Below are 21923 nucleotides of genomic sequence, written 5' to 3' on the forward strand. Positions count from 1 at the left end.
CATGTTCCTTTTACAGTGCTTGCGAGGTAGTTGTTTACCTAACTGAAGTCAGAACAAATACTGAAGGAATGGGAGGGTGAAATATTCCTTGATGACTTAACCAAGATCTGAAAGTATGAAGGATTTTGAGGTGTGCTAGAGGTGGTAGAAAGGAAAGAGCGGATAGTGCCAAGCTATGTTTTGTTTTTTGTTAAATTTAAGAAACTTTAAAACCAGGCTGCGTTAGACTTGGAAGAGTAAGACTGAATTTCCCTGTGTTTATGAAGTGGGCAAAATGAGTTACTCATGAATAAGTTTTCATTATGTTAAGATTATGTTTAGAAAACATCTTCTAAGACGTGAAATGATTCAGTAACGAGCAGTTTTGATACAGGTTGTTTATAGCTGAAGAGAGAAATTGTGTCAGGAGAAATTTGTTTGGAAATGTTTTTTGTTTTTTCTAAGTTGATACTGTCAATATGTAACATCTGTGAAAATTTTATGTAATGAATATTTAATTTAAGCACGCTCATTCCGTCTTTGGTTTTGACTGAGATGCTAATGATTTTGCTTTTTTTTTCTGCTTCTGAAATCTGAAAAATGATGAAAAAATATTTTTGTTACATTTAATTGAGTTATGCAATGAATCTTTTAACAACTTCTTATTTTGGACTTTCTCTAGGAAAGTATTATGCAAAAAATAAATCCACAGACATATTTATTTGTGACTTAAATTGTTGGAATAGCAACTCAGGTCTTTTGGGTCACATGAAGACTACATGAAGGCCTGAATTTCTCTCATTGGACTAAAGTTAAAATAATTGAATATTTAATGATTAAAGAGTGGATTTATTTGTATGAAAAAATTGGATCTGACTAAATAATATACAGTTTTAGAACTATTTCCCAATTCAAATTCTATCCCAAGAGTTATTCAAGGCTTAGAAACTGCTGTCCTAAAGTTTGAAGGACCCTCTAATTGTGAACCTTTTTGCTGTGGATTTGGAATTTCATAGGTGTCTTCTGTTGCATGGAGATGTATAAAAATGAAGGAAAATTATGCAGTCATTTAGAGCTAGGATGGAACAGCTTAATCTTTCCATAAGGCATGCAAAGCCAACAGATATAGTTAACTAAATATTTAAACTGTATATTGCTGATCTCACAATAAATCCCTCATTCTTGAGCTTAGTTTCAGATTTGTAAGTATGAATTGCAGATATTCTGCTGTTAAATACATCAGAAGAAACTCTGTTGGATAAAATCCTGTAGCAGTCCAAATGTATTTGTAACATTCAAATAAATATTGGAAGGTGAATGTGCTATTCTCCATCTCCAGCAAGGGCTTTTTAGTAGATGAAATATTCCATACAAATTGTGTGTAATGCTAGTGAAGGGTTCTTGGAAATCTATGGTAGAGGCACTGGAAAGTTTCTTTGAACTCTTCTAGAAGGTGTAAGGAGAAGCTGTGCTGCCAGATTAATGTCAGTGCCAAAAATCATGAGACCTTGGGAGTAAAGTATGTGAACAAAGACACTTGAAGGGTGGGAAGAACTGCAGAGGTATGAAAATGCCAGGACCCTGAGTGAATTTTGCTTAAGCCTTGTGCTTAAACCAAGGATGTTTTATTCTCTTTCACAGAATGATAAAATACTCTTGAGTTGGAAGGGACCCACAAGGTCATCAAAAGTCCAGTTCTGGGTCCTGCACAAGACAGCCCCAGTAATCACACACCATGTGCCTGAGTGTGTTGTCCAAGTGCTTCTTGAACTCAGAGTCTTGAGGCCCTTCATGATTTTCATTGCCCTCCTTTGAACGCTCTCTAGTAGCTAGTAGCTCCCTATCCTTCTTGTGCCAAAAACTGTACACAGGACTTGAGGTGAGTCTGCCCCAGTGCAGAGCAGAGTGGGACAATCCCCTCTCCTGACCAGCTAGTGATGCTGTGCCTAATGCCCCCCAGGACACGGTTGGCCCTCCTGGCTGCCAGGGCACTGCTGACTCAGATTCAACCTGCTATCAGCCAGAACCCCCTGCCTCCTTCCACAGGGCTACTCTGCAGCCTCTCATGCCTCAGTCTGCACATACATCCAGGGTTGCCCTGTTCAGGTCTGGAATCTGGCACTTGCCTTTGTTAAACTTAGTGACTTCATGCAGCTGGTGATTGCTCAGCCATTTGTTGAAGTCTCTCTTCAGGACCTGCCTGCCATTGAGGGAGTCAAGAACTTCTCCCAATTCAGTATTGTCAGCAAACATACATAGTATTCCTTCCAGTCCTTTTGTTCAAGTTGTTTATGAAGACGAAGAGAATGGGCCGAGGATGCAGCCCTGTGGAGCCCCACTAATGACTGAACGCCAGTCTGATGTTAACCCACTCACTGTAACTCTTTGTGCCCAACCTGTGAGCCAGTTGGTCACATGATATATTTATTTTGTTGTAGGAGAAGGGTCTTGGGAGAGACACTACCAAAAACTTCACTGAAATCTGAAAAGATTATATCAGCCAGCTGCCCTTGGTGAGCTAGATGGGTTACCTTGTCCTAAAAGGACAGTAAGTTTTTCAAGCAGGGCTTTGCTCTCATGAATCTGTGCTGGCTGTAACTCATCACTGCATTGTCTCTCAGGTGTTTCTCAATATCTCTCAGTATAATCTTCTCCATAATTTTACCAAGCACTGAAGTGAGACTGACAGGCCTGTAATTCCCATGGTCATCCTTTTTGCCATTCTTGAAAACTGAGACAATGTTAGCCAGCTTCCAGGCACCTGGGACCTCTTCAGATTCCAAAGAACATTTAAAAATGGTCAAGAAAGGCCTTGTGGTAACATCAAACATCTCTTTTAATATTATCAGATGAGTCCCATCAAGCCTCATAGGTTTGTAGTGATCTTTTTGGAACAGCAGATCCTGCACACGTTCAGAGTCAACTGGGAGTTTATCATTCTCACTAATATGACTGCTAACATATTTTAAAAGCCTTCTTTTATTGTCCCACACAGTTCTGACCAGCTTCAACTCCAGTTGAGCTTTGGACACACAAATTTTCCTCCTGCAATAGCAAGCATCATGCCTGTATTCCTCCCATGTCACCTGACCGTGCTTCCACTGGGCATGCATCCTCCTTTTCTGCCTTCTCTCCAAAAGAAGATCCATGCTGAACCAAGCTGGTCTTGTGTCTCACCTGCTTGACTTGTGACAGTTTGAAATTGCCTGCTCCTGTGCTCTTAGGAGGTGGTAGTTTAAAATGATCATCACTGATGGACATCGGAACCTTCAAAAACATGTTCTCTTGGGACCTTAATAATTGGTTTCCTCAGCAGCCTGAAGGTGGCTCTTCTTCTGTTCAGTGTTGAGGTTTTGCTAGCACTTTTCCACCTGACAAGAAAGATTTTAAATTCGATGGCTTTGTGGTTGCTGTGGCAAAGACGGCCACCAATCTCTCATGAGACCCACTCTGCTGACAAGCTGCAAATCAAGGAGGGCACCTTTCCTGGTTGGCTCCCTTAGCACCTGTATTATGCAGTTATCATCCAGGTGTTTCAGGAATCTTCTGGACCTGTTTGTGCCAGCTGTGTGATGCTCCCACATAACATCTAGCAAGTTGAAGTCCCTCATAAGAACAAGGGCAGTTGTTTTGGAGATGTCTCGCGGTGCCTTGAAGAGTCATTCACTGGCATCATCGTCCTGGTTGGGAGATGTATAGCGGACTCTCGTGATAACATTTGCATTATTTGTTTGCCCCTTGATTCTCACACAGAGGCTCCCAACTGTGCCATTGCCAGCTGTCAGCTTCATGCATTCCAGCCTCTCAATTTCATACAGTTCCACACTCCCGGGTCACCTGCCCTGCCTGTCCCTCCTGAAGATCCAACATGGCACACTGGGCACAGGACATCACACCAGGTTTCATTTATGTCCGTGATGTCAAATCTCTGGGACTCAGCCAGGCTTTGAGCTCCCCTTGCTTGTTCCGCACGCTGAGTGTGTTGGTATAGAAACATTTCAGGTGTGGTTCGATGTAGCTGACGCTGTGTGGAGCAAATTAAGGATCTCAGTAGTGCTCAGTTCCTCAATTTTGACATTCCGTGTCATTGCTTAGCACTGGCAAGCCTGTTTATGTCCTTTTTCCTTCTGCCAATCTGGTTTAAATATCTATAATTTTTTTTGCTTTCCTGCATAGATGTTCTGCTACTCTGTGCTTTACTTAAGAGTAGAGAAAAATGCTAGTGTACTGCTACTAGTGGTGATACAAGATTTTGTAATTAAACTGTGAAAAGTAATGCATATGATACCTAAGGGAGCAGTTATTGTTGCGTGTTTCGTTTGTCTCTCCTGACAGTGGAATGCTTTATTTAGTAGCTTTGATATTCTTTTAAACAGTTTATTTAGGAGTCTATCTGGAACGTGAAAAAGGAATGAAGTAGGTAGTAAATTTTTATATTAAAGGTTACTCGCATATTTGAATTGTTGTGACAACATCTTGGAATATTGAAACTTGCATATAATTACAGTTGTGCTGTTGCTGCAACTTAGGCATTTGAGAAATGTCAGAATAAAGAAGGTGATTAAATGAGTTACTCTTTTACTATGTCTTATACAGCATCTTAGAGAGTCTTTGTTGGTACAGAATAGGGTTCTTGTGCTGCGTATAGTCTTTGTTGTTAAATGGGACATTTTCAACTGAGATTTAGAGAGATGTGTAGCTTTATATCTCTCAAGAGATGTCTGAAATATTTTTCAGCAGTAGTTGTGAGAGAGATTGTGGTTGAGTGGGTGTGTGTGATCTTTGGCAGTGATGTAATCTAAAGAGCTGGCTGTTGTTGCCAGGGCAATTGAAACAGGGAGCTTTAATATGAATATGATTTCATGGTTTGATCAAATTCTTGCATCCCTCTAAGAGTTTTTCTTATAGCTACTGTTGCACTCACGATTTGGTTTTGAATACTGTAGCAGCATGTGTTTCCTTATATAATGTGTTCTTTTGGATGATGTGTGAACTTGGGACAATAGCAGCAAAGCTGTTGACTATACCAAATGTATAATGGAACAGAAGACAGAACAGAGCATGTTTTTCTAACCTGTTTATTCACCATGTATATAATATTAGGGTTTCTCTTCAGTGCGTTAAATGAGTTTCCTTTATGTCTATTTCTGTATGGATTTCTTAGGACAATTTCAGTGTTCCAAGTTCTTCAGGATGATATAACTGCACAACATGAATTGTTATGTAAAAAAATAGGTTGAATATACTGGTAAATTGAAGAAATATTTTTATTTTCACACCTGTGTAGTTCCATTAAAACTCATTCAGTTGCTCTCTATGTAGAATTTTATTCATCGGTGAGACTGAAACACAAACACTCGAAGCAGGCTGGATTTTCTCCATTGGGGAGTTTGTCTGTTAAGAAACTTTGTGTGCAGATCATCAATGTGTAAAACATCAGACTAAAAATGTCTCCTTGAGAAAATAGTTGTCTGTTTGTCCTCTTCAGATATCACGAATTGCTTATCCAATCTCTAGGCAATACAGGTCTTTAGGGAATGATTCCTTTAGTACTTGCATTGACTTGAAGTACTGAAGTATTTAGTCATGTTGTGATGCAGGACAAACATTATTGGAGTTGTGAGGTCAAGTGCCTGAAAGTTTCAAAGTTCTATTGCATGCAAATGAATTCCAACATTCATGTAATGGAGAGGAGAACTGAGCAAACTCTCCCGAGCTGGGAATAGCTGCTGTGATTCTGGAGCTAGCAGTCTACCCACACCAGTGTGTTGGTGAATCCAAAGTAGTAAGTTTTGCCTTTTGACTTCTGACATCAAACGTTGTAGAACCAGTACTGGCAGAAATGGTTAATTCTCTGTGTACCCCATAAATACAGCTAATCTCAGGTGTTTCTTCACTGTAAATTATTTGTTTTGGGATGGTATCACTGTAGTTTTGTGGCTAAATTTACTTCAGTTAATTTGAGTATATTCTGTTATAAGTCGTGTCAACATGGATCAGTAGCCTTGGCTGTCTTTGCCATCGATTTTAATTGGTGTTTCTAAAACTGAGCCAGAGATTCTTTTTGGACTTGTGCAGGTGTTAGTTGTGTGACTGTTGGCAGTGACCTGAAACATTGTGTTGCTTTTCTTACTTGTCTTCACAGCTTCTTTCCTTGCTTTTCAGGCAGTCTCCCTATGGTGGGAAAGTCTACCAAATTGCTTTAAAAAATAAAACCTCTAGTAGCTGATGTTAAATGTGCTTCTCAGTTACTCTAATGTTACTTCCTTTTTTACAGGTCTTCCAGGCTTGCTTCACTCTTATTCTCAGTCTATATGGATTTTAGAATAATTTCTAATTAAGATCTAACTACTTTTCCTGCTATATAATACTTTTCTGACTTCTTTCATTGCTTCGTTTACTGTTACAGCCCTGATTTTGGTGGGTCTGAATGACCACCTTACAAGTTTCATTTTCACCTTAAAAGGACATGTTTCCAGCCTCAACCAATTGGAGTCAGACCTTCGCACCTAGGGCGGGGTCACTTGAGGTCATATATGACCTGTGTTTTTGAATAAACTTGGGATTTGCTTGAACATCATATTGGTGTGTGCGATCTCACTAGCGCATGGTCGGCAACAATTGGTGGAGCCTCGACGTGATTTGAGGACATGGAAGCCATCTGCAGACCTGCCTAGAACCTTAAGTGGCAGCCCCTGAGAGCTGCTGTGCCCCAAATTTTTCTGGGTGCTTTGTGGAGAAGCCTCCAAGAGCTTCTGTCTCCCGTAAACTTGGGAGTTTTTTGTAGTGGCCTAGAGAGCTGCTGGAAGTACGTGACTGAAGGAAACACGACCTTCGAACCGGTGAGTTAAAGAAACATGGGAAATTCCAGCTCGACTAAAACGAACTTACCGCTTGATAAATTTGAAAAACTAGCTCGTGTTACAAAAACAAACATTGAAAGACAAGCATTACAGGAATTTTTGGACTGGTGCTTTAGTTGAGGGCATTTAACCGATGCCAATTCCACGTTTTCCATAGAACTGTGTGATAACATTGGGGCAGATTTGCGGAATTTAGTGCAAACTGCACCCGAAGAATTTTTGCTGCTTATTCCGTCATATGCAGCTATAAGGAAAATGCTGTTAGAGGTAGAACGAGCCTGTAAAAACCTCGAGCTACCGGAGAGAAAGGAAAAAAGCCTGCTTCTGCAGGGCAGTTTTTCCCCTAAGCATCCTTCTGCACCGCCGTGGGCGCTGCCGCCCGCGGGACCCCCGCCGCGGTACCCCTCTGCCACACCGCTTCTGCCTGTGCCGCTCGCGGAACCCCCGCTGCGGTACCCTTCGGCATCGCCCGTGCCGTCCGTCGGACTCCCGCTGCCGTTCTCTTCGGCATCTCAGCCGCCCTATCCACAAGAGCGGAGCCCGGAGCCGAGCCGCGGAGCCAGCACTGTGCCGTTCCCGCACCCACACGCGGCACCGCCCTCTCCCTCTCCGGAAAACCCAACGGAATCACAGCAACCATGGAATCAAAGCTTTTCCGCGCCGTTCGTCGCCACGAAAAGCCAAGAAGTCGTCTTTGCACCGCCTTATAACTACCAAGAAACAGCCTATGCACAGCAAAGGAGCCCAGAGCCCACCTTTTACCTGCCTGTACCACCGACTGCCGCTGTAGGAGCGGCCGGACCTCAGCAGCAACCTTGGAACCCCAAGAGACACGCCGCAGAAAACATCCAGCCATTCCAAACCGTGAGTGACTTTTATTTATATCCTGAATCCGAGAAAAGGCGATGGGAGGTGCCCTCAGCCGAGAGAGAGATGAGGGAAAGCGGTTTTCCCTGTCCGTCCACCTTCGGCGCCGCCACCGCCAATGCCCTGCGGGTACCCCGGGGCTGGGATCGCCTCGCCGCCGCGCTCCCCGCCACCCCACGGGTACGCCGGAGTCGCTCCGTTGTGGCAGGAAACTGCCGCGGGATACATTTCAGCGGAGCTGGAAACCGCGTGGCCAGGAAAACAAAGAGACCACGTGATTGAAAAGCCCGCTAAAGGTCACCACGCAGCTGAGCCAAACAAAGAGGCTGCGCGCGCGTTCAGCAACGAGGCGCCAGGACCGCCCAACCCCCTTCCCTACTGCCTGCCAATCACAGTGCATGCGCCAGGTGCGAGTACCCCGCAGCCCGCAGAGGCCGGGGTCGGCTCCCAATTCACCTGCCCCTGGAGCGGATCAGTTCCCGCGCCACCCCCACCTCCTCCTGCGTGGATTGACTGCGTCATGGAGAGGGGAGAGACTCCTCCCCAGTGGAGCGGAGCCAGCGGAGCTCCCCCTGGGCGTTCCCTTCACTGCGTGCCATCAGCAGTGCAAGTGTTCCAGGAACGAGTTCCCACAGCGCCGGTCGCGCAAGACACAAGCTCTGCAGCACCAGCGGGGACCCTCGCCCCGATAGCCATGCGCTGCCTGCAGCCGCCAACACCGGCACTGGAACCCCCAGCGCTGGCAGGGACTTTCCCTGCGCCGGCAACCTGGTACCTGCAGCCTTCATCACCGACAGCCACACCCACCGGCTGTATCCCAGAATGGAGAGCAACATCACAGCCGTTTAAAGGCATGGCACCAAAAGAAAAAGAAGCCTCTGTTTGGGGCATGCTGGGGGGAGCTGGGAATCATGATGTAGTAAAAAAGGGATTTGAAAGATCCAAGAATGCTGCTTTAGCTGTTTTTTCTAACCTTCCTAGAACAGGGAAGCCTCTGGTAACTCAAAAGACCATTTCAGAAGCCTTCACAGCTATGGTCAAGCCAGATGAAAAGCATCTAGCCACCATAATTCAAAGGGTAGTTAAATCCAGAATATCTAAGTGTATCTCTTGCATTTGTGACTTGTCTTGTTGCTGTTACTAATCAAAATGTATGGATAATGCTTTCTCAACAGGCAAATCTAGAAAATTTCTGCTCAGATAACATGGTTAAAGCAGGAGAACCAAACAAAGTGTGCCTTATAGGAATACCTTACCATAACATCAAAGATTTCATTCCTTTTGGTATTGAGGAAGCAAAAGTGTCCTATCGTAGTACTGGAGAAACCATAGCAGATATCATATGGCAATTGAATACTTCCTTAGAGAGAGATCCGCAAGAGCTAAAGCTAGCAGGAGCTCTCCCTGGAAATGAGTCATGTGTTGAATTTCACCCTGTGCATTCTAGTGTATCAGAATGGTCAAACAAACTCTGGTCACAGCAATATTTTCCTGTGGGAAGCACAGATGTCACTCCTCATAATAAGAGTTACACCAATAGCAGTTGGTGTTAGAATGTTGTTGGTTCACAAAATACAAGCTACACAAAAACAAGATTGGTTCATACAAAAGGTAACCAGAGAAGAGCGTTGCCTCCTGGATATTTCTTAATTTGTGGTAATAGAGCATGGCCTGGAATACCTGCCCAGGTAAAAAGTGGACCCTGTTACTTAGGCCAGCTGACCAAATTTACACAATCAATACAAGAGCATGTTAAGTGGTCTAGTCCTCAAGCTGAGGAAAACACCATAGAACATTGGAGTGATACAAGAAATTTGCTAGCAGCAGTTCTTTCCCCAGTTGGTGTAGACAGAGCATTATGTTTAGTGCAAATGCTTAACTACTGGGTGCTGGAACAACTAAACATCATTGCCAAAATGCTTAATGATTTTTCAACAGATGCTGATAAGATAGAACAAGCAGTATTACAAAACAGAGAAGCCCTAAGATTCTTGTTGAGGATTTATGGTTACCAATGTGATGAGTTTAAAGGAATATGTTCCACAGAATTAAGCAAACACTCCAAAGAAGCACAAGCAGTGAAAAATAATCCTGACAAGCTAACAGTTAACATTTCTCCTTTAAAGAAATGGGTTCATTCCCTGAGCCTAATAAGTTGGCAAGAAGCAGCGCTGATACAAGGAGTATTGATCCTGGTTGTTACTATGATTTGTTTGATTGTTCTTATTTGCAAGACTAGTCGTTAACTGTCCAATCAAACAAGAACAGTCCAGTTCAAGAGCATGTTGTTTAGCCTGTATTTTGAAATTCTGTTAATTTTCAGTTAAAGTGCAGTTTTGAGCTTATTGCACTGCAAGTTGCCCAGCAGGCTGTAAGGGTAAAGACACCTGTCCCCTCAGCTGCTGAACATTTTCTGCAGAATGTAAGTAGTTATGTTTAGCCTTTGTGAGTTTTCTTTGTGAATTCACACTTGTTTACTGCTTTACCAAGAATGTGTAAAGTGACTGAGACTCGAAGCTATTCTCAAACCTCTGTGATGGCCACACAGAAGTTCTGAGAATGGATCTTGAACATAAGGAGACTTAGCTCAGCTGGACTGAACTTGCTTCTTTGCTAAGTGAAGTCACTCTGCACTCTTGGACACTTTGCACAAAATTTAATAAAATTTGTAGTTTGTTTACAGTGGTCTGTGCGGTGACGACTGCTCAAAAAGACCACAATTTCATGCATGAAAGAAAAGTTTCTTGTTTTGCACTAGTTGTAAGTTTGTAAATTCCAAGCATACATGTCTTAGTCATGTATTAGTTTGTGTTAGTTTACAAAGGTTACTGTACCTCCTTCCAAAGGTCTATTTTGAAAAGAGAGGGGGAGGTAGGGATGTGTAACCTGCAAAATACCCTGTTAAGTCTTGAAGCAAAATCTAAAATCTTCAAAATGTTATTTCTCAATTTTCAAAATTTTCAGCCTTTCTGTTCAAGTTGCAATATGCATGATCCTGATGGTAACAATTTCCCCATTGGATAAGTTAGCTAAGGAGTTATGTGTATTATGTTGTTTGCATTTTTGCTTTGTTCTTTGAAACAAAAGGGGGAGATGTTGCAGCCCTGATTTTGGTGGGTCTGAATGACCACCTTACAAGTTTCATTTTCACCTTAAAAGGACATGTTTCCAGCCTCAACCAATTGGAGTCAGACCTTCGCACCTAGGGTGGGGTCACTTGAGGTCATATATTACCTGTGTTTTTGAATAAACTTGGGATTTGCTTGAACATCATATTGGTGTGTGTGGTCTCACTAGCGCATGGTCGGCAACACTTTACCTTCTCTTTCTCTTTACACTTGAACGTAAATAGTCATGTCACTCCTATGACATCAATTTGTTAACTTGGCTTTGATGGTGTGTTTGCCGTTATACTGATGTTTAGTCATACATTTTTTTAACCAAGAATGAGTGTTTAAATCCTAAATTCTGGGGTGAAGTTTATTGTTCAACTGTGCCATTTATGTTAGCAGAGATGAAAAATGAAAACTAAGCAGTAAATCGAGCTGTGAAATGAGAATGAGGAGGACAATTTTTTTGGTAGATTGCCCATACTGCCCATAGAGGTAGCACATAGCAAGAAAAGGGTTTTGCAAGTAAGTTGGAATGCTTACACTGTATGTGTTACTTTCTCACTTTAGGTGATGCACACTTTTGAATGATATCTGACTTCTGAGCCTTCTAAATTATGGTCAGTCTTTGAAAAAAAAATCTGCTGGATCTTCCTTAACAGTCTAGGAAAACTGATGCAATTCCAATAACTTGTTTCTTACTTGCATTTTGTATCAGAATTTTTTGCATGCCAAGTAATCACAAATCCTACAGGTATGTATATCTTTGTCTTTTAGTGCTTTTCTGCTCGAATGTGGACATTATGGTGAAGAAAAGGTACTGCCATCAACAGTATAACATTGTCCTAGGTAAGAGCAGTAAATAAATGAAAATCTTTTGTATTATTAAGGTAAATTCATCATAAAATGTACAGGAACTTCAGCATGAAAAAAGTCATAATTGCTGTCCTTATGTGAAGTTAGTTGCAGATTAGATTGTTAGGAAATGTTGTAAAAGAACCCTTGTGTCCGGGAGAAGCTGTGAGAGGAATGTTTGCATGTCTTCTTTTTTGATTTGCAATGTGGGGAAAATGTATGTGACTTATGATGTTTGTTTAGCAGGCATCTTATAAAAGGTAGTAATTTCAGTTTACGGAAGAAAGCATACCCATAATGTAACTGGAGTATCTCTTGGTTCAACAGCAGAAAAGGAAAGGACATAAACTACTGTTTAATAGATTTGCCCATGTAATAGATTTATTTCTGGAAATTGAAATTTATGTTGTTCATAATGTATTTGGTGCACTAAAAATTCTCGGATTTCTTACTGTTAGTTCTCAGTGAAGAAGCGGTAAAATATGGAGCATAAGTATTTTTTCTTCAGTACTTAAGACATATGCATTCTGTTGCTGATCCTCTAAGTACTGAGTGGTGCCCTGGAAGTTCTACCTCCACATGCTTAATGACTAGTTTTTTTACTTCTTCCCTATTTTTTGTGACATAGTGGGTAAGCAAAAATTACCTCTTGCTTCCCATTGAGTCTGTTCCTCTGAGACCTCTGGTTTGGAAAGTGACTTTAGAGTATCTAGTGATGGTGCTTCAACCTGCAAGGTTATGTAGTAGCCTAATGTGGTTTTTCTCTTAAATGCCTCTGTCTATACTATGGCCCACCACTGCATTTACCCTTACTGCTGAAATCCTTTTCCCTTGCACTAAGCAAGTCATCTTGGACTGGAACCTGTATTATTTGTGTTTTTTGATTGCTCTCAGGACAAGTATTTCATTCCCCCTTTTGCAGTATTGTGGTAATATTTCTTTGCCAAACAAATTTCCATATACTTCATTGTTCCAGTGATAGGTTATTCACCTGCTGATAACTGATGTTTAAGTATCATCTAGTTATAATCGTACTGTCCCTATGTGTGAGTCAACAGATTAAATTATTTAGGGGGCTGTTGATATTGGTATATTTTCTCTACTAGCTCTTTGATTTTTTGCAATGTAGCAAGCTATGCTGCAAGCAGTAATTTTACTTTGTGAGAAACGCGTTTCAGAACTGAAAGTGTCTTCAGCTCAAAGTGTTTAAAATAAGCTTCTGGTTACTGTCTTTAAAATAGGCTGTAGCACATGAAATATGTCTTTTTTCAGAGGATGTTTTCTTTTACAACAGTGTATACCCAACACTGAAGCAAATGTAGCAAAATAATTTTGGGCAGGTATTTAACTTATCCTGAAATTTTACTTAGTAGATGCCAACTACCTTCTGGATTATGAGTTTTAACACTACTGTCATTAAATAGAAAACAATATCCATTCTTCTTATAGCAGAGATTTTTAAAAAAAGAAAAAAAGTATTGTTGGGGTTCTTTGTGTCAGTAATAAGATAACATTATTTTTACTGAAATCTCTGTAGGAATTGGCATCTGGTCAGTGATGCCAAACAGTGAAGAAAGGTGCTGGGTTAGCAAATTTGGGATGTAAGTGTGGTAGGGGAGAATAAGTAAGTATATTTTAGTTTTAGATTCTAGGAGTTACTGAAAGAACTGAAGTGTCCTTGTCATGGGTGTATAAATTGTGCATCAGAAATTATAATTTGGAAAAGATAATGTATAATTTACATAACTATGGAGTGTGAGCATGTCCTTAAAACAACTGTTAACTACTTGAGGGGGAAAAAAATTAAATGAAATGTTTTCTTTTGCAGAGCTGATGTAAGATAGAGTGAGAGTCTAAGTGTTGGTCTTGTGTGTTTATCGATTCAGGAAGTAGTTTTTAGGGTGTTTTTCTTTTTTAAAATATCTGTTGCATAACGTATTGAGATTTTTAACACATTTCAGTCGCACCAATGTCTCTTGCCTTTACATACTAAAATCAGAGGTTTTAACCTTAAAGTAGTGCCCTTCATAGATCTGTAAAGAAAATATAATTGTTATGTCTTAACTGTATGAAGGGAAAGATAATTTTGTACAAGAATCTTGCTATCTTGGAAGAACTTTTTTTTTTTTTCAGATTTCCTGTAAATACTGGTAAATCTTGCTGCTGTTGTGCATTCTGGAGATACATTTTTACTGCAGATACTACCAAGGCTTCACAAAGAGAAGGAACATGCTGCTGTTGACTGCTTAGTGATAGTAACAAAATGGGCTTTGACTTGGGGTGTTCTCCTTCATATATTGTCCCATTGGAGTTTGCTTATAGTGATTTTTAAAAAGAGGAAGAAATCAAAGTGGAGTACTGTAAACTTGACATGGAGCATAAAAAGAAAGACAAAGACAAGCCAGATGAAAAAATGGCACGGCCTACTGGGAGATCAGGCCATAATCCATGTGGAACTGGTTCTTCAAATTCTGGAGTGTTAATGGTTGGGCCGAACTTCAGAGTTGGTAAAAAAATTGGATGCGGCAATTTTGGAGAACTACGGTTAGGTAAGATCCTTGTTTCTCTATTTCAGTTTATATTATTCCAGGGTCTTCGTGCAGTGTAAGCATGAACATTTCTGTATAAATACATCATGCAATTTTTCAAACTGTTTTAAACCTTCAGGTGTGCAAGGTGACTTTAACCCGTCTTTTGTGACTTTACCCTAGTCAGTGCAAGCTCAGTGGCATATGAGGAATCCCTGTAGCTGGAGACTTTCTGGTACTAAAAATGTTTGGTAACTGTGCGGCGTGCTGTCCTGAATTCAGTCAGTTGTGTCTTTCAAAATGCTGGAAGTTACTTTATGGTTTTTGGAGTTTGCTGTTTTCTGACCTCCTGAAGCAGTTTATTCAGATGTATTTGGGCCTAAATGCATGTGAGACTCATTCCTGTCCTATAGGTCCAGTTTATAGTACTGTGGTCTTGCAGATCTCTTGGAGCAGTTTTAGTAGCAGGAAGCACTTGGATTCCTTCATTTCCTTTCTAGTGTAGCAAGGCTTAACAGTGAGCTGCTGTTACACTGGGGCAGTGAGAATCCATCTGTAGAGGAAATCTGGGAGATGGATAATTCAGTCACCTTAGTTCCCTACTGAACAGATGGCTGAAAATCAAATGGTGAAGGCAAAGAATTTGGGCAGCAAATCTGGAAATAATACCTTATTGTTTGTTAAAATTGATGCGAAGTGATGGCTGCGTGCTTTTGGAAGACTGGATATTTATGGAGGCTTGGATTTTCAGGACAGAATGATTAGCCAGGGTTTTCAAGATAATGTGAATTCTGTGTGTATTAACAAATGTAACTTGACATTTAATGGCAAGAATTTATTTTACAGTGTTCTTGGAAGGCTTGAGTTAATGCAATGCTTCACACTTTAAAAAGAGATGGGTTTCAAAGTTTTTGAGAGTACAGTGCGCTGTTATGTAGGTATTGTTTCTGTTGATCTTTGCCTATGGTAGAACTACTACTCATTGCTTTTCAGGCAGTATTTGTAATGTAGTGCTTGCATGAAATATAACATGTTTTTAATATAGTGCATTCTGGAGACTGTTAGGATGTAAACAAAGTTAGCAAATTGATATGGTTGGGGGTCTAAAGACAATGCTGTTGCAGTTCTGACAAAGGACACTGAATTTAACAATCTCAGTAACAGGTACTCTTGTTACTCCTATTGATAGCTAAACAAGACTGGTACATATGTGCCTTTGCAGTCCACAAGTCAAGCTGAAACTGTCTTCCACTCTTCTAAAACTTTTGTATACTGGTTTGAAGGATAATTTTTGTTTCAGACCTCTCAATGGACTAAATCAAACCTGTGGAATTATTATTACATAAAAGCAACTGCAAACTAGTAAAGTTATTTTTTTGCCCGATTCGTCTTGGTCACACAACATACAGAGTTGATTAAAAATTAGTATCAGATTAACTCATTTGCTTACAGCTGGTACAGAGGAAAATAATCTTTCATTTTAAATACAAGATGAAATTAGTTTGACATAGTCTGATAGTAGTGAAATAAAACAGAAAAAGCAAGTAAAAGAAATAGGAGGAAGGTAATAGAGTGGTGTACTGACCTGCAACAGTCACTGTTGGCAAGTGCAGCCTTTTCTTTTAACGTCTCTGCGTTTTGCATATATACTAGATGTTTCAAATCATTATTTACTGTTGTTTGTGAGGTTAGGTGTTTTAAATGTGAGTTACTGAAAGCAGAAGTTAAGATGGGTATTATAGATTCTGATTTAAATTTGTTATTTTTGCATTTGCAGTACTACAGTGAAGTAATTAGTGAGCACCCTTTCTACAAAGATGCACACAAGCACTTTGTTTTATGTACCTCTTCAAGTAGGAATATATTTTAAATATATTCTGGAGTCAAATTTGAAAGACTTGACAGAGGAATAAAGTTGTTAGAGTGGTGAGGTTGCACTCAGGAGACAGAAATTCAGTTACGAATTGGTGGCTGCTGTAGTTCTTCCACCTGAGAAGAGAGCAGTCCTCAGATTTCAGTAGGGACTTGTGGATCAAATGGTAGTAATAAAAATGTAGCAAGTGACTGTGATGTGCAGCCATTAGGAAAGGACTAAGTTGTTTTGAATACTGAACTGTTAGTTTTAAGGTTGTTCTGAGTGTTATTTAAGGTGAACTGATGGGTTAGTAATGGAAAGTTTATTGCTGTTGCACGTGATGCATTACTCAATACCTGCTGTGTGTTTGGAGGCAGATCAGCAGTGGTGTCAAATCTGCCATATTTTAAAGCGACAATTGTCTTGACTCACCACATGGGAAGTTAGTGTCCCTTCTCATGTTACTTCAGAACAAGCCTGTCACTACAGCATTTGGCTACTGGAATCCTGTATCCAGTTACTTAAATGTAACGGGATTTGTTACCTACTCCAGGTAGCTGCTTTATGTATGTAATAGAGCGACCAGGGCTCCTGCATGAGTTTCTTTTGGTTTCTTATGTTGTGTAATATACCATGCAGAGGCACAGAAGCAACTTCAAAGTATGCTTTTTATCAAAAATGTAACTGAAATGATCATGAGATAAGAAATAACTATTGAAGATGCCTGAATTTCCACTCTAGTCCCTGGGTAGGTCTTGGAATTACGCATTCTAATGGTGTTCCAATTAACACATGCTGCTCATATTGATTGTGTCTGTTACTGTGCAGCCCTCAGGTAAATTGCTTTTAAAAAGCTGATCCTTTAACAGACACATGATTTTAATGCATCTTGTTTCAGCTTTGTACTCTATTTTTTAAAATAAGAATTAGAGATGAAATTGCAGTCTTTGACAGTGTAACTCGGTTAGAGGATGGTGCTACTAACAGCAAGTTTGTAGGTTCAGTCCCTGTATGGACCAATCACTTAAGAGTTGTGACTGTCTTCACTAGGAACTTTCTTGTCTTGGTCCTTGCCTTTTCTCTGTTTGAGTTCTTTAGCAAAACTGAGCTAAACATGGGAAATTCAGATCTGAAAAAAGTACTATTGCCATTAAAATAATATAGAGTAAATGCATTTGAAGATTGTAAAGAACAAGAAGTTCTGGAAGTGACATCTTTATCCTTTATCTTCTCTTTTTAATTTTACATCTATAAAGCTTGCTTAGCATTTGAGTCATTGCATGCAGTTTGAAGTAATGCTTTTTGAAATATGCTTATCCAGTTACAGAATCACTTTTAAAGCAGCAGATGCATTTTCTGAATGGAGTAAGCATATTGGTAATGTTCTTGTTCTGTCCTAACTTAGCTTAGTAATTTACAGAATTGAGGGAAAAAATAATTCTAGTTGATTCTAACTGTACTTAGTGTCGGGTGTTTCAAAATCAAATGATAACTTTAAAATAAATTTCACATATTTTTCAGCAGTAAATGTGAAAACATAGAGTATCACATTCCATTTATTGTAATTTACCAATTTTCAAGCTTTTTTAGTACATAAAAATTTGACAAACTTGGTGACATAGCTGAAATTCTCAGTGAATTTTCCACTTCTTACACTACTCAAGAAGAAAGTTCTCTATTGTATTGAACACATTTTTAAGTTGCTACCGAAACTACCTTTTTAAGTCACTACCTAGCATGTTAAATGAAAAATGTTTCAAAGATTTTCTTGATGTTAAAATGCATTTTACTTGAACAGAAAAGTCAATGTCTCACATACTTGTTTCTATTCTTTTTCCAAGGAAAAAATTTATACACAAATGACTATGTGGCAATTAAACTGGTAAGTTAATATTTTTTAAAGGATTTGGGATAAGAAACTAATCAGAGTTTTTCTTTTATATATATAATAATTTGATTTCTTTAATGGAAATATTTAATAGTCTTGAATGATTTCATTGAACTAGATAAAAGCAGTTAGTGATAGATGCAATTGTATACTTAGGTCGTATTTAACAAAACCAGTGTGTTTAGTTATTGTCACTGTTCTCAAGACTAAGTCTGTGCTTGCAAAGTCAATGATGATTTACTGCTGCTTCAAGGATGTACTGTCTGTCATCTTAGTAGATTCCTTTGTTGTCCAACAAGAAGACGGACAAAAAAATTGAATATGAATCTGACATCAGGTGACTATAGTGAAACTCCAGAAATTCTGCAAACTGCGAGTAATTTAGTGCCCTTACTCCTGCCGCAAACTGTTTTTATCCATTGGTATTTGCACATCACTTTTCACAGATGTATTTTATTTTCAATCTTTTGTAATGTTTCTTTCACTTGCAAATATGGTAAATTTAGATATTTTGTTAATAAGTTACTGTTCTGCTTTTTCTCAGTCTTTCTTCACAACTACGCTTGTAATGTCACATTTTCCTTCTGGATACTTTTAACTTCTTGGTAAATTACTGTTTTCATAACCACATTATTTCACAATGAAATTCAGTTTACTTTTTATCATTGAAGGAATTTTACAACTCCATTTAATTTCTTGTTGCTGAAGTAGAAAAGATCTGTGGTAACAGAATTGCGTGGCTTTAGAAGAGAAATCAAAAAATCATTACAAAGATAATAAATATCGATGGATGAAAAAGCTCCTAAATCAGGAACACGGGTCTTCTGCTTTGAGAGGCACGGTGGCCGTAGGTTTGCAGCTCTTTTAGGCTGCCTCTCGAAGGCTGGGATGGCTCCCTCCACACCCAGCCCGGCGCAGCCTCCCCAAGGAAGGACCACACTTGAGGCCAGGTGGCAACAGAAGAAGCAAGCTTTATTGGGGTGCCTGGCTTATAAAGGGTTCGGGGGGATAGTTCCAGAAAATGGGAGGAGGAAGGGGAAGGGTCAAGCATCCTATTGGTCAAAACATGAGCAAAGGGGAGGTACAGAGAAAGGACCAATAGGGAACAATGAGCCATAAAAGGAGAACTACTGCAATGCACCAAACTGGGGCCAATCAGGGTAGGGTTGGCGGGAAAAACTTAAGGGCGTTCTGGGAAGAAGAACTTGAACAGGGACTCCTATAGGGAAACATTATGGGTAGACCTGATGACCAACGCCATTACCAGGGGAGAAATCAATATATGAAAAGCTCAAGCCCACAGCCTCAGGCTCTCCAATTTCTGCATCTTCATCGACTCATCGCTTGTAGTACTTCTGCCACTTGATAAAGTCCTGGTCTATCCCGACAAATAAACTCCTGAAAAATACTTTTATCACTGTCTTTGCTTTGTAAAATATTTACTTCCGGAGGAAGTTGTGGTTTGAAACAGCAACATTGGATACAGTTTTAAGGGTTATTGTGCATTATATCAGATTTAAGCTCTTTTTGTTTTAACATATTGTGAACTTACTCTCTGTCTGGTAAAACTTCAAAATAATCTGAGAATTCTCCTAGATAAAACCTGTACTACAAAGCATGCTCAGAAATTCTTCGCAAGATAGTAATGTTTTTTATTTTTAAGCACTAGTTACTTGATGATGAAGAGCAAGAGAACCTTTTTATCTGATCAGTTTTGGTAACACTATTTTATTATATGCAACTTAATAAACTTGGCTACCTTTTCCACCCATTTCAGCTGTCAAAGATACTGTTCAGTAGCATAAGTTACTTTATTGTTTCCAAATAGCTCAATCGTATGTCTGTTTATTTGCAGCTGTTGTGACAGGTAGGTTGTGTTTGCTGGTGGCATGCCATCCTTACCCTTCTGAAATGTCTTACAGTTTTTCCTTGGTACTTACTAGCTTTGTACTTTGAGAGCAGTCATTAGGCCTAAGCATGTTCTTAGTTTTGTTATCCTAAATGAGGCAAACTTAGTTTCTTCTCTGTTTTGCAATTGTTGTAGTTCAAGTTTAGCCTTTCTGAATGGGGTCACTTAAATTATGTATGTATTACAGTTTGAGCAGTTACCCTTGGCAGTTGTGGTTGTGGTAATCTCTCCTGCAGTACCCTAAAATTGTGTTTGAATTCCTGATGATAGCATTCTGTTGCTGACCTACTGATGTCTTGCTGCTCACAAGACAACTCCTGTGCCAGATGTGTTTATCAATGGTAACCATATATGCCTGAGCAGGAGTACCTGTGTGGGTTTCTTCTCAAGGGCAATGAGTGGCTTGCAGGAGTACTTCTCATGTTAAAAGTAAGGAGATTTTATAACTACTGTTTTGACTTAAGTTTTTCATTATGTTGAGTTATTATTTCCCTCATGAACCATATTATATAAGCATGTTCCTGTTATGATGATTATGGCAACTTCAGGACCTGTGTAACAAAAAAATTTAAAAAATTCTTCTGTACGAGCTCGAAGGGCCATACAATGTATGCATTTTAATGTATAGTGTTTATATGTAAGTGCATATTTATTTTGGTAAAACAGCTATGGCTCCAGAATCTGAATCTGGCTTCTTTCATTATGGCCTGTCCTGGTTGGGTAGATACTCAAGTTTGAAAGGTTAAAACAGACTTTAAGAACTAGAATGAGACTCTTAAGAAACAGGGCTTAATCAGTTGTGCACTGTGTAGTGTTGTGTGTTTGTTTCTGCTGGTCTGTTAGTGTACAAATTGATTTCTTGTGGTCAGATAGCTCTTTAGCAAGTACTGTTTGGTATGTGTGAGCTCTACCTTCCCTGCTTACCTCTTAATTTATTGTTAGATTTACTACTTTTATAAAATGACCCTGTACTTGACTTAAACCTCCTATTCCCTATTCAGCTTTTCCTTCTTGTTCATTCTTCATCCCCTTCTCTTTGACATTTTCTTCATTGCCCAAACTTGCCTCCTATGCAGGACACTTAAACACTAACAAAATACCAACTAAAGCAATTTCTGCATGATTGTGCCATGACGCACTGGTAGAGACTGTGATGTTTGTTGTAAATCCTCCTCAAGCTGAACAAAGACAGAAGACCACATGTCAGGGAGCTCTTGTGCTTTATTGTACAGTTGCCTTAACTGTGGCAACCAGCCCACTGCTTAGACTCAAAAGATGCTGGCTAACAAATGCTTAATTTCTTACAATAGATTTCTCAACAATGGTGTCTCACAAGCCCTTAATCTTTACAGAACACTTCAATAAGCTGTGAACTCCCACAAAGCACCACTAGCCAAAGGTGCTGCATCACAAACAGCAACACACTTCCATAGCTCTTCACTCCCAACAAACTTCTATATGGAGTAGAATATGAGAGTTATTGTTTTGCCCAAGCAAAGCAAGGGAGGAAAGAAGTAAAGGTGGAAAAGAGAGAAAGAGAACAAAATATCATCAGTCTGTAGATCCTGCATTGATCTGCTGCTTGGATCTTCCAGATCTGGCATAGCTGGACAAAGAGAATGAAAGAAAAGGAGGGAAAAAAAGAGCAAGGAGGCCTGGTCTGCTTCCTTTTATAGTTTAATGTGGTAAAGAGATTTTTTTTGCACATGCACAGCCAGCCCTTTGAGCCTTCCTGTGGGGGGGAGTGAGTTGAGGATGAGGAGTGAGCACAAGTCTCAAAGAGGAGCAGGAGGTGGCTCAGAACAGCAGTACCCCTGGTCTGCAGGACCAGACCATCTCTTCCACAACTTTCCTGCTGCAACAATCAGAATGTTTGAGACAAAACATATTTATGCCTGGTCCTCCACACCACCTTGTGTTTCACACATTCCTTAACGGTTGGGCATGTGGCTCATCATTGGCTGCAGTGATCTTTACATTGTTGACAGAGGGAGAGAATAGTAGAAGATAGTAAACAGCTAATTCTTCAGAAAGTAAGGATTGTGCTCATCATCAAAACTAGAAATCTG

General features: G+C 39.9%; 1 protein-coding gene across 8 annotated transcripts in view; it reads left to right on the forward strand.

Moving 5' to 3' along the window:
* CSNK1G3 (casein kinase 1 gamma 3) overlaps window positions 1-21923 on the forward strand; it is an 83365-nt gene that overhangs the window by 14135 nt on the left and 47307 nt on the right. For 7 of the 8 annotated variants that reach the window (XR_011700020.1, XM_071581600.1, XM_071581602.1 and 4 more), the window contains exons 2-4: window positions 11597-11668; window positions 13808-14223; window positions 17899-17939. Coding sequence is in view for 6 of the 8 variants with exons in the window: in XM_071581600.1 (XP_071437701.1) it covers window positions 14046-14223; window positions 17899-17939 (219 nt within the window). In the remaining 2 variants the exon portion in view is untranslated. Of the gene's footprint in view, window positions 1-11596; window positions 11669-13807; window positions 14224-17898; window positions 17940-21923 lie in introns of those variants that run through there. The other variant, XM_071581607.1, reaches the window with a different exon arrangement.

This window comes from Pithys albifrons, chromosome Z (genome assembly GCF_047495875.1).
Source record: "Pithys albifrons albifrons isolate INPA30051 chromosome Z, PitAlb_v1, whole genome shotgun sequence".
NCBI lineage: Eukaryota > Metazoa > Chordata > Aves > Passeriformes > Thamnophilidae > Pithys > Pithys albifrons.